General features: G+C 32.4%; 1 protein-coding gene across 4 annotated transcripts in view; it reads left to right on the top strand.

Moving 5' to 3' along the window:
- Positions 1-12014, top strand: part of unc5ca (unc-5 netrin receptor Ca) — a 148695-nt gene extending 136681 nt beyond the window's left edge. For 3 of the 4 annotated variants that reach the window (XM_058777218.1, XM_058777215.1, XM_058777216.1), the window contains 2 exons: positions 5054-5232; positions 7865-8880. In XM_058777218.1, coding sequence (XP_058633201.1) covers positions 5054-5232; positions 7865-8027 — 342 coding nt within the window. In that variant the 3' untranslated portion in view covers positions 8028-8880. Of the gene's footprint in view, positions 1-5053; positions 5233-7864; positions 8881-11368 lie in introns of those variants that run through there. The other variant, XM_058777217.1, reaches the window with a different exon arrangement.
- Positions 12015-12267: the final 253 nt, after the last annotated feature.

Below are 12267 nucleotides of genomic sequence, written 5' to 3'. Positions count from 1 at the left end.
TGAGTGCATTTATTGATCAAAGATGTTCATTTTGATACACTTGTGCAATGATGTTTAAAGGGGTGGTTGACTGTTTTTTTTTTTTTTTTTTTTGCTAGGCTTGATTGTGTTTATGGGGTCCAGTCTAACATGTGTTAATGCTTGTTTTTTTAAACGCATTATTTTTCACATAATTTACCTTTATTCTGTCCCTTCTCCGATTATACCGCACTGATGATTTCCTGGTTTTATGAAGCCCCTCCCTCAGAAATACACGATGGGTTCAGATTGGTTAGCTGGCCCAGTTTGTTGTGATTCGCTAGTGCAGTTCAGAAACGTCCCGCCCCTCACCTCAGAATATGCTCTGGTTGTATTGTAAACAATGGCGTCGTCAATATTGCTTATCAGTTTGAGCCTGATTGAGACCCAGAGAATATTAGTGAAGAGGATCGCACAGAACTTGTGCAAGCACAGCTTTTACAGGACGTTTCAGAATGGTATGTTTTTTTGTTTGTTGTTGTCTCATATTTTTAGATACACAGTTATTTGTAAATGCTACTGCTTATGTTAGCTTCTAATATACGGTTTTATCCTGATTAAAGCTGTAATACAGCAGAATACATGATTGCATTGTAGCATTTTTGTAACAGTAAGAAGTGTTTGCCAGCAAGTATTGCTCGCTACCATGGCAACCGTGTGCGCGTCCATGTTTAATGCTTCTCGTAGCTATGTGAAAAAATATGTCTGTCTAAAGTGTATTATTGGAACACAGTTCATTGATGTTGCTGTGACGAGCTGATGATCTGAGAGAGAGAGAGATGCAGAGCGTGTGCAGAGCAGGGGACGCGAGGAACAGTAAGAACCGCTGCTTTAGAACATTCATTTTGAAACTTGAAGACAGAATCCTGATTCATATATGAATAGATTTTTCCGTGCACCCCTAGTTTTGTCGACATGGCAACAACTCTTCCTCTTCTCTAAAGCAGATGGGGTTTATGGAAATTTCAGGGTTTACTTCCAACCCGGGAAGTAGATCGTTGTAGTCCCTACCAGCCATTTTTGTAGGCATTCAAATTTTAAAAGACTAATTTCTCTGTTTGCATTGAATTTTGAGCGTCGTAACTTTGCAGATATTGTTTATGTTCAAACAGCAACATTACACACTAACTAAAGTTAAAAAAGTGAAATTGCAATCAACCACCCCTTTAAATGTGGAAGATTCAGTGGAGTTTTGGTTTTGCCATTAACTGAAAATTGAGTGTTTAATCTAATCATTATACATTACTGACACTCTATCCTCCAATTTGATACTGTTAAGTGCTTTGACACAATCTGTATTGTTAAAAGCGCTTTTAAATAAAGGTGACTTTCCATCAGATGGTTTTGTCTGTTGTACATTTGCACGTAATTGTGATAATTTTCAGGAAAAATTAAAGTTATATAATAATAATAATAACAAAAATTAAATAGAATTTTAAAACCAGGTTTCAGTATTCTATTTGTTTCCATCCGTGGCTTTTCTTATTTCATCTAACTGTTCAAAAGTTCTTTTTTTAAGTTCTTTTAAAGTCTTTTTGCAGTGTTATTTCTGTATTATCTTTACACTGTTGTAGCATTTATTAATATTTTGAAATTGTTATTATATATTTTTTTATAACTTTTCATATTTATTTAAGGTTAAGTTTAGTAATATTGTTTCATATTTCTATTTAGCTTTTTTTTTTTTTTTTTTCAGTTTTAGTTTTGACAATTTAATCACTTACATTTATTTTATTTTAGTTACTTGCCAAATCAACATTTTTAATTTTCATAGTATTTATGCTTTATTTAAGCTTTACTTTAATTAATGAAAATTATTTTTAATATTTCATTATTTTCATAGTTAACAATACATTAACAACACTGGTACTAGGTGTTGAGGGTGATTAGGGTGGTTTTACGATTTTTATTTATTTTTTTTCAATTTCGTTTCAACATTAATGTTGTTTTGTGCTTTTACTTAAAAATAATTTTTTTCAAAAATACAGTAAAAGCTGTAAAATTGTGAAATATTATTACAATTTCAAATAGCTGTTTTCTATTGTAATATATTATAAAATTTAATTTATTTTTGTGATTCAAAGCTGAATTACAGTCTTTGTCACATGATCCTTCAGAAATCATTCTAATATGCTGATTTGCTGCTCAAGAAAAAAAATCTTATTCTTATCAATGTTGAAAACAGTATTTTTGCGAAAACCATGATACTTAAAAAAAAAAAAAATTGTTCAGGATTCTTTTACAGCATTTATTTGAAATATAATCTTTTGTAACATTTTAAATGTCTTTACTGTCACTTTTGATCAGTTTAATGCATTGTTTGAATGTTGTGATTTGGTTGCTTTTTTTGTGGGAATTTTAATATTCTGTGTTACTCAAATGCAAAGCAGCTGTGCTCATTTCACATCCTCCGCTTCTGTTCTTATAGATGTAGAAAAGCAGAAGCTTTTATTTGGTGCTGGCGCTGTTGCTTTTTACGAATAATATCACCAACGAGAGTGATTTAATTAAACCGCCTCCTCAACACACACGCACTCACACACAATTGAGATTGCAGCTCGGATTTTAATGCATTGGAAATGTCAGTCGATATTATTTCCAAGAAGCAGAGTGTATCTCCAGCAGTGAAACGGCCTTGATTTGGTGAAAACATTTTTAAATACCAAAAGAGCAGTGGAGCTCAGCGGGAGACTGAGACGCATGATGCTGTTTATACATATGAAGATACATACGAGCAGCTTTAAAATGAAGAAACACATGTTATAGCAAGACGTGTGTTAGTGATCAGTGTATTAAGTCTCTGCTTATTATTGTTTTTTAAAGAGACTTACTGTTAAAGTAATGAGCAAACACTCACCATCATGCGATTATACTTACATTTAAATTTTAAATGTATATTTTAGATAAATAACATTATATTTCATCTATGGCGTTCTGAGTGATTGCTAAGGTGGGGATATGGGGATATATGTTTTGTGCTTTTGTCATTTCTATTTAGCTTTTAAGGGGACTTATTATGCCCCTTTTTACAAGATGTAGTATATACAAGATGCAAGATGTCTGTGAAGTTTTAGCCCAAAATACCTCACAGATAATTTATTATTCTAAAAATTCAATTTTTTCCTTTCCAGAAGCGTCTTTACAGCTCGTGTCTCGCATACGCTGCCAAAACAAAATATCTGTTTGGTTTGGATAAGCATGTTTATTGTGCTCGTGTTACATTGCAGTTCGTCATCATCATAAAAGTGTATTATTTTCACGCATTTTAAAGCAGCATCGACAGCATCAACAAGTTTCAAGTTTCATTTATTTATATAGCACCATTTACAACAGCAGCAGCTGACCAATGAGCTTTACAGCATCAAATAAAATAAGTAATAAATAAATAAAATCAATAAACGTCTGATATTTGGTGTTCTGAGCGCACACGTCCGAAGGCGCATCACGTGAGTACTAAGTGAAGTTTTCTTTCAGGTCTTATTGCGCTTAAACTGTTCAGTACACACAAGGTTAAGACAAAAACAGTCAGTAATGTCTGTGAACATAAACAGCTGGAAAAGAAATTGCATATTTGATATTTGATCTGCATGACAGAAGTATAATATACAGTACCTGTTGCTGTCTGTGCTGTTAATATGAATCAAACAACAAAAACAGAAAATCACTCACTGCAATTGACTGAATAACTAAGTAATTTTAAGAATTAATTTCTTACTTAATTGCTGAGTTTAAATGCTCTAACGAGGACATAAATGTAGCAGACTGAGTACAGCTCACTTGGGGGAGGAGCTAAGCTAATAAAGCAAAGATTGTTACCAGTCGTGGGTGGAGCCTGTTTCAAAGTGAGGTCACTTTGGAGTACATTCCTGAACGGCTCATTTTGAGACACCATTTCTGATTTATGGGGAAAATAACAAACGGTGTGAGTGGATTTTTACCACTATAGGGTGGTTGTGTACATACGCTGCAGACACATAATTAAGATTTAAAAAAAACATATGATGGAGTGTATGTGAAGAGCTCTTTTCCAAAACGCGATAAACGCCATTTTTTTTAAAAATTGAGTAAACACCAAAATCAGTATTGTATCTGGTCAGTATTGAAAAGTCAATTTTTAATTTTACACAAAATGTGATATCCGTCACGTTATTCTGTCATGTTTTTTCCCTTTTTTTCCAAACCGCAACAAACGCCAGTCTCCCTTCTCTGCAGAACGCGATATATCTGCTCAACCAATCACAGCGCACCATTCCACGCACTGTAAACAGTAATGGCGGCGCTCTGAATACACCCGGCATCCGAGTTTTCCTCATCTACTTTGTACTTTGTGATCAACAAACAAACAAAAAGGGCTGCACGATAAATCGCATGTGATTGTCATGCGCATCTCGTCAGTAAAGCCGGTTGTGTGATCTCCATCACGTGCTTTCAGATGGAGCAGCATTTAATGCACAGAGCCGATCACTGACAAGCTGCACAATATCGCGTTCATAATCGCAGATGAATCGCATTCGATTATGAACGCGATATTGCGTAGCTTGTCAGTGTAAGTGTTTTTATTAATGCCATTAATGTTTTTGTTAATACAGCATACATGGCAAAGATGAATGCACTGGAAGTTGAATGTAAGGGAAATGTCATTTTGGAATTTCTGTGGTCTAATGTGATATTGTTGTTCATGTTCTTGGTCGTGATGAAATTTTCTTTTATTTTATCCTTTTAGTTTCAATATGAAAAATAACTTTTATATTGATTCAATGGATTGCATTTTGAAAAAAAAAAAAAAAAAAAGTGTCATGGATTTATTGCATTTTGGGGGGAAAAAAATCTATTTTTATAATAAATGTTTGAAAAACAAAATCTGGATTTGAATTTTTAATGTTATTATAACCTAAAGATGGTATGTGAAAGTTTGAAATAGAAAATAGTGGTTTTCATTTTGCCACTTTCTTGGTAAAAAAACTAATTTTTACTCAAATTAATCAAAATGGATTTATAGCGTTTTGGAAAAGAGCTCTTCATGTGTTTTCTGCAGGATGTCCAGGGCATCGACACGTCCCTGATGGATCCAGGCAGCAGTATCACGGTTCTTGCAGGTCCGAGTGCGTTCAGGATCCCGGTCAGCATCAGAAGCAAACTGTGCAGCAGCCTGGACGTCCCACACACACGCGGAAATGACTGGAGAATACTGGCACACAAACTCAACCTGGACAGGTGACGTTCACACACATCAACACTGTATGTGCATGCATTCACACATACAGTAATTTACACCTTCAATTCGTTTCCATTAAGTTTGTGAATAATTAAATGGCATTAAGGTCGTTAAGACTTTTTAAGTCTCTTCTGCTCACCAAGGCTGCATTTATTTGATCAAAAATACAGTAAAAACAGCAATAATGTAAAATATTATTACAATTTTCAGTTTAATATTTTCTATATGAATATATTTTAAAATGTAAATTATTCTTGTGATGCAAAAGTCTAGCTTACATTTTTATATATACGCTAAAAATTCAAAAAGTGAAATATTAAAATGTAGTCTCATTTCAAGTTCATAAAATATATTATATTATACATGTTTTATATTTCTATGTAGCTTTCATTTATTTTTTATTTCATTGTGGTTTTAATCAATTTTAGTACTTCAGCTTAAATCTATTTTATTTCAGTTAGGCAACATTTTTAATTTAACATTTTTATTTTAAATTTATTTTATTTCGATTAATGAAAATGTTTTTTAACAGCATGGATTTTTACGAAAATAATATAACATAATATAATATACTGCTCATTCACCATAAAATAAGTCATTTTCATCTATCGTTATAGGTCAACATTTTAGCACATCCCTAGTGTGAGCGTTTGTTTATCATCAACGTGCTGAGACTGCAGTGTAGTTTTTATTTTAAAAGCGATGGAAGAGAAACTAATCCGCTCTAAAAGTATCTCATAGGAGAATTTGAAGACAATTAACGGTGGAAAAACAGCAGGAGAGCGAAAGGAAAATTTCCTATTGTTCTTTTCGGTCCGCCTGGAGAATACGAAGAGATATATTCACTCTCTCGAACATCAACTTTTCAGAATACCAGCGTTTCTGTGCGCTTCTACCATCCACGTAATTAGAGGAAAAGGTAAAAAAAGCACAGGACCCCTATGGTTTGAGTTCTTGTTGAGGTTAAAGAACGAGAGATCTGATTTCAAACAAGAAAGAGTTTAGGATGGAGAGCTCATTGTTCACCTCTGAGGACCAACAGGCATGAAAGAGGCAGAAGACGAGAGAGTTTGAGTTCACAGGGGACAGGAAGTAGAGAGATAAAGCAAGGAGGATCCTGGGAAAAAAAAGATGTTAAAAGTGAAAAGGCTCTGAAAGTTCTTCATCAGTCATAGTGTGCAGATCTCCAGAGCCGCTGCGCAGCACCTTCTGCAGAGATGTGTTTCTTCTGCTGAAGACCGTAGAGAGCTTCTCCAGTCAACTCAGCTTTGATAAACACAGGATCTGTAGGACTGGCTGGTGTTATACACCATATGATGGTGGAAGTGTGTCAGCCTGCTGACATTTTGCTGTGCTGTTCCTGTATTTGCTTTATGTACAGTACATGCGAGAATGATGATGGAAAAACATGAAGTAACGCAAAAATATAAAGAAAGTGTTACGAGGGGTGTCACACCTTATAGGAAAATAGAATTCAGTTGTAGACAGGCATGCATACTGGCTGTTTTCTTATTTTTATTGAATAATTTAATCAAAGTAATTGCAATTATTTAACATTTACTGAGAAAAGTAAATCATTACATTGTGTTAGAAGATCATTGCATTGTTGTGGCTGATGAGTAAATCTTCCAATACACATAAAACAGGGAAGTATTTTCTTTCTGTATTTTAGCCTATATTTCAAAGTAAAGAAATTAAGACCGACATATATTGGTGTTGTAATTTTACTGTTGTTATATAAAATCATAATAATAATAATAACAACGTTCTAAATTTTGATTATTATTTTATTATTATTAATTTATAAAGACTTTCAAAGCAAAGAAATGAAGACAGACATAAATATTGGTGTTGTAATTTTACTGTTGTTATATAAAGTAAACAAAGTAAACAAATAATAGTAATAATAATTATAATAACAACAACATTCTTAATTTTTATTATTTTATTATTATTACTATTTTACTATTACTATTAATTTTGTTATATCAATTAATATTATTATTATATTGTTGTTGTTAAATACTTGTCTTTTATTTACACTGTAATAGTATTATTGCAGTAGTAGATTTAGATGTAGATTTCATTTTATTATTTAAATATTATTACAATTGTATTATTTGAAATAAAAGTAATGTTTTGAATAATAATACTTATTACGATTATAAATTAAACATATTTTGAATAATATGAATAGTAATTATTATTGTTGTTTATTTTAAATACTATTTGTTTTACTGTGGAATATTAATATTTTTGTTGATTTATTATTGTTTTTAACTAAAATAATATTATGAATAATAATTGAAGTAACAACTAATAATAATAGTTTATTTCCATGTCACCGATAAGCCTATCACACTTTTATTGCATTATTATTAAAGAAATAATCTCACAAATATAATGCATTAAATTTACATTAATATTTAGGAATAATCTGATCTGCTGGTTTGTGCCCAAGTTCCAAATAAAAAGAGAATCAAATCAGAAAAAATAAAAATAAATAAATAAAAATAAAAATTGCCACATTAAAATAGCATGTAAAAAATGTTGAATTTCCAACACAAATAACTGTATGGTGCTATATCGTGGTCCTACACCTCTGAGTGTTTCCTCTCACCTGCCCTGCAGGTATCTCAACTACTTTGCGACTAAGACGAGTCCGACCGGCGTGATTCTGGATCTCTGGGAAGCTCAACACTTCCCGCACGGAAACCTCAACCAGCTCGCCACCGTCTTGGAGGAGATGGGTCGCCATGACAACAGCATCGCTGCCATGGCCAAGGAACAGTGACCTCTCACATCAGCGGTAATGCACTGCTAACAATGACGACGTCCAGTTCAAGTTGTGTTGCCACTCGATCAAAAACCAAGACGCTGTGCGCGGCATCTTATTTAGTGTCATGGAAACATGCAGCGCTGCCGTCAGTGGATGCGGATGCCGCCAGTTTGGGGTCAAAGGTGAAGCAGGAACAGGGTCGAGACACTTCAGGCCAAACCCTCCCAGTTTGCACGACAGCAGAAATCTCCCACTTTATCATCCTCTAGTTTTTTCTGAATTTTGTGGTGCCATCTAGTGGTTGCAGAAACAACAAACGCTCATGTAATATAATATTTTGAGACATGAATATAGTATTTAGTGTGAGTACCTTAAAGTGGCCTTTAAAATCCAGTTACCGTTCAGATGCGATTTGAATTGTATTATTTTTGTAACGCAGGTACAGTAAATATGTTTGTTTGCACTCGCCAGGGTTTGGAGAATCATGTCAGACGTTGTTTTTTGATTTTCTGGAATGCAATGTTTCATCATACTGTAATAATGATGATCTTCTCTGGCCGGACTTTCACTCGTTCTGCATGGGCTGTTTCTGTTGTGCATCATCAGACGCTTTACTTTAATAAGAGCACATTTACCCCTCTACAAAACTTAACATGGTGACTACAGTTTCTGCTAAAATGTGACGGAAACTACAGTTATTGTTACTACTGGAATATTGTAATGATTTAATATAATTCTTTCTGAATCTTTCATTTAATTTTTTTTTCTTTAAGTGAAGGCTAATACCAAGTTATTGTAGTAAGGTTAATAACCACAGATGCCAAAATAAAAGCTCTATGGTTTAACGTTTGAAAGCCAAGGAATTAAGGCAGACGTAAATATTGGTATTGTAATTTTACATTTGTTCCATTAATAATAATAATTATTATTATTATTATTATTTTAAATACTCAGTATTATTGCAATAGTTTTGTTTAAATCATAATATATATATATATATATATATATATATATAATCATAATAATTCCTCAAATAGTAAACTTATTTTTATAATCATAATAATTCCTATTAGTTATTATTATTATTATTATTCAAAATGTAATTTTAAATACATTTTTATTTAAATAATAATATTGTGTTACAATGAAAAAAAAATATTATAATAAATAATAATGTCATTGTTATTAAAATTGTTTTTATTTTGTTATATAAATATTTTATTCAAATGATTGCTCTATTTACTGTGTATAGATAATTGTAGTTACTTTAAAAAAGTAATTATTGTGCAAAAGCGTAAATTGATCACTTATGAAAACGTAACATGGTGACTAAAGTTTCTGCAAAATCGTGATGGATACGACAGTTATTGTTACTACTGGAATATTGTAATGAATTAATCTACTTCTTTCAGAACCCTTCATTTGAAGTTTATGACAGTGAGGTTTATTGTAGTAATCATGACTGTAGTAAGTTTTGGTGGAAGCTGGGGTTATGGTGAGTTGTTTGAGGGGTTAACCAGTGTCCAGTGACAGCTTATTCTTCTGTCCGGTCTGTCTCAAAGTCAAAATACTGTACAATACCACACAATCACAGCCAGTCAGAACATATGATATGTGTCATATAAAGAAGTAAGTGCTGGTTACCCACTGATATGAGACAGAAAGAGAGAGAAAAAAAAAGTCCTGTTAGTTGATGTTTTGAGTCAGAGCTGCTGGTCTGAGGCTTTGCTCTTCCTATCAACACTGCCGGTCCGGTGGAATACATTTATCTGGCAAATATTATACAAGTCACTCCTGTGTGACCCTTCATCCACACACTTACACTAGAAATAATATCTCTCGATCACATGAAAGATGTCAGACATTTTATAGATATCCAAATACATGAATGAAACATTTCTATGGAATATGTTTGCTTGAGTTTTATCTGGTCATATTTACATGCACATGAACTTCCTGTGACATTTAGGAAAGTAATGTCCTGGGGAAAGAGAGCTTGTTGATGTCAGCAGAAAGAAAAGTGAGAAAGTAATTATATTCTGATGGAACATTTTGAGAACATTTTTTTTTCTTTGGAGTAATTTTCGCTGATGAATCATACTGCGGAAGCCCATTTCTGCCACACAAGAAATTAAAATCATGCAGTGGAAAATCATAAATATGACGTAAAAAGTGTTCATTTTTTAAATAACTTGTCAAACTTATTGTGACACACATTTGAAAATATGGCCTAAAAAGTCAAAATTATTACATAGAAAGTCATAATTGAATGTTTGATTTTTGTTATAGTTTACTTTTTAAATCTCCTGATTTAAACTTTTTGTCAGTTTTTTTTTTCATAATTTTCTGTCATGTCACATTTTGACATAGTTTCTCATATTTTTTTTTTTACTTGTGATCATTCTTAATGTCATGTCAATGTTTGACTTCATTATTTATAATAAAGTTTTGCCAATTTAAATTTTTCATAATTTCATAATTTGATGCTTTGCCATTTTCAATATGTCAATTTTGATTTGGTCATAATGACTTGAAAAATCTAATTTTGAAGAACATCTTGTAATTTGGTAAAAAAAAATTCATAATTTCGAATTTGTCAAAGTCTACTTCCTTTAGGATCTCATGACTTAGTATCTCATATTTTTTTGAGTTGTCAAAATTAAACTTTGATGTTTTGTCAATTTCAACATAATTATGACTGTTATAATTTAGAATTGACTACTTTATCTGTACTTTATAGAACAGACACTTTATCTGTTTCCAGTTTTTAATGTCATAATTGACTTATACTGTAAAAAGTGATGTTACATAATTAAAAAAAAAAAGTTAAGTGAACTTGACAAATTCAATTAACTTATTTTTTTAATTATCATTTACTTAAAAAAATGTAAGACAACGGGTTTCCTCAATTTTTTTAAGTTAAGTCAACATCACTTTTTACAGTGTAGTATCTTATAATTTTCAGTTGTTATAATTTACTTTCATCTCAGAATTTTGACTTTGTTCATAATTTTTTACTTTTTCATAAAGTCTGCTACCTTTAGTGTCATAATTTTTGATTTGACATTTTAAATTTGCCTTATAATTATGACTTTTATCATTTAGAGTTTTCATAGTTTAACTTTTCGATTTCAACTTTTTATCATAATTTAGATTTTGTATGTAATATGTATTTAAGTCAGTTTTGAATTTTTAATGTCAGAATTGACTTAGTATCTTAGCATTTTTACTCCGTCACCATTTCAACTTTTTATCTCATAATTCTGAAGAATTGTTTATTCAATTTCTTTTTAAATAATAATGAAATTTGACAAATGACTTTTATTTATCCTGTTTTTTTTTTCTTTTGTTTTCAGAAATGGGCTTCCATACTATAAGACCAGGAACATGCATTAAGAAAGCAAACAGGGTCATTTTGATTTCATATCAGCTTAAATATAAAATTCCCATTTGCAGGAAACAACAGAGGTCTTTAGCAAGACCTAAAGTTAAACTCCTAAATGTGTTTACAGGCGGAACAGAGCGTTTACAGTTAACGATGGTCTGTGTGCGTTCTGCATAAATCCGTCACACTAGAGGCTGGTGTTGGTGTGCTTGTAAATGTGAAACACAGGGCTCATTATCTGCAGTTTCACTGCCTGCAGCCGCTGCCGCCCCACCAACACGAAGAAAAGCCTCCAACCAACTGCCATTTCCCACAATCCAACAGAGCAGAGGAGCTCCTCCAAATTAAGGAGCAAATCATGACAACAGAAAAGCCCCCCTGTAAGGCTGAAGAGCAGCAGTGCAGTGTCTCTGTCTGCTGGAAATGCAGTGCCAACTATGCAACGTGTGCTTCTGTGTGAACCGCTGGCAGATGTGCATCGTTACGACTTGCGTGTACAGAGAGATTAATCCACAGAATAAAGCTTCATTAAAAATCAAAAACAAACGCTATTATGTCCGCAGCCAGTTTCTGTATAAAATGTATGTAAAGGATTTTTTAAATAAATTATATTTTTAATCAACGCTGAAAGTGGCCTTGTGTTTTTTTATTATTTGACCTTCCCGGAGATTCCTTGCATGTTTTTTTTTTTTTGTTTTTTTTTAATAGTTCAACCTTGAGTAATTATAAACGTGACTATCTTGACAAACATTTGCCATGGCAACCAAAAGAGGGGCTGAATTATTTGTACTTATTTATTTATTTGTTTACTTTTATGGGTTTTTTCTAAAAGTGTTGTTAGAAAAGGCATGCTGTTTGTGTCATTGGGCA

The sequence above is a fragment of the Onychostoma macrolepis genome, chromosome 05, assembly GCF_012432095.1.
Source record: "Onychostoma macrolepis isolate SWU-2019 chromosome 05, ASM1243209v1, whole genome shotgun sequence".
Lineage (NCBI taxonomy): Eukaryota > Metazoa > Chordata > Actinopteri > Cypriniformes > Cyprinidae > Onychostoma > Onychostoma macrolepis.
The sequence above is the reverse complement of the archived record's forward strand: the minus strand, read 5'-3'. Positions and strand labels throughout refer to the sequence as shown.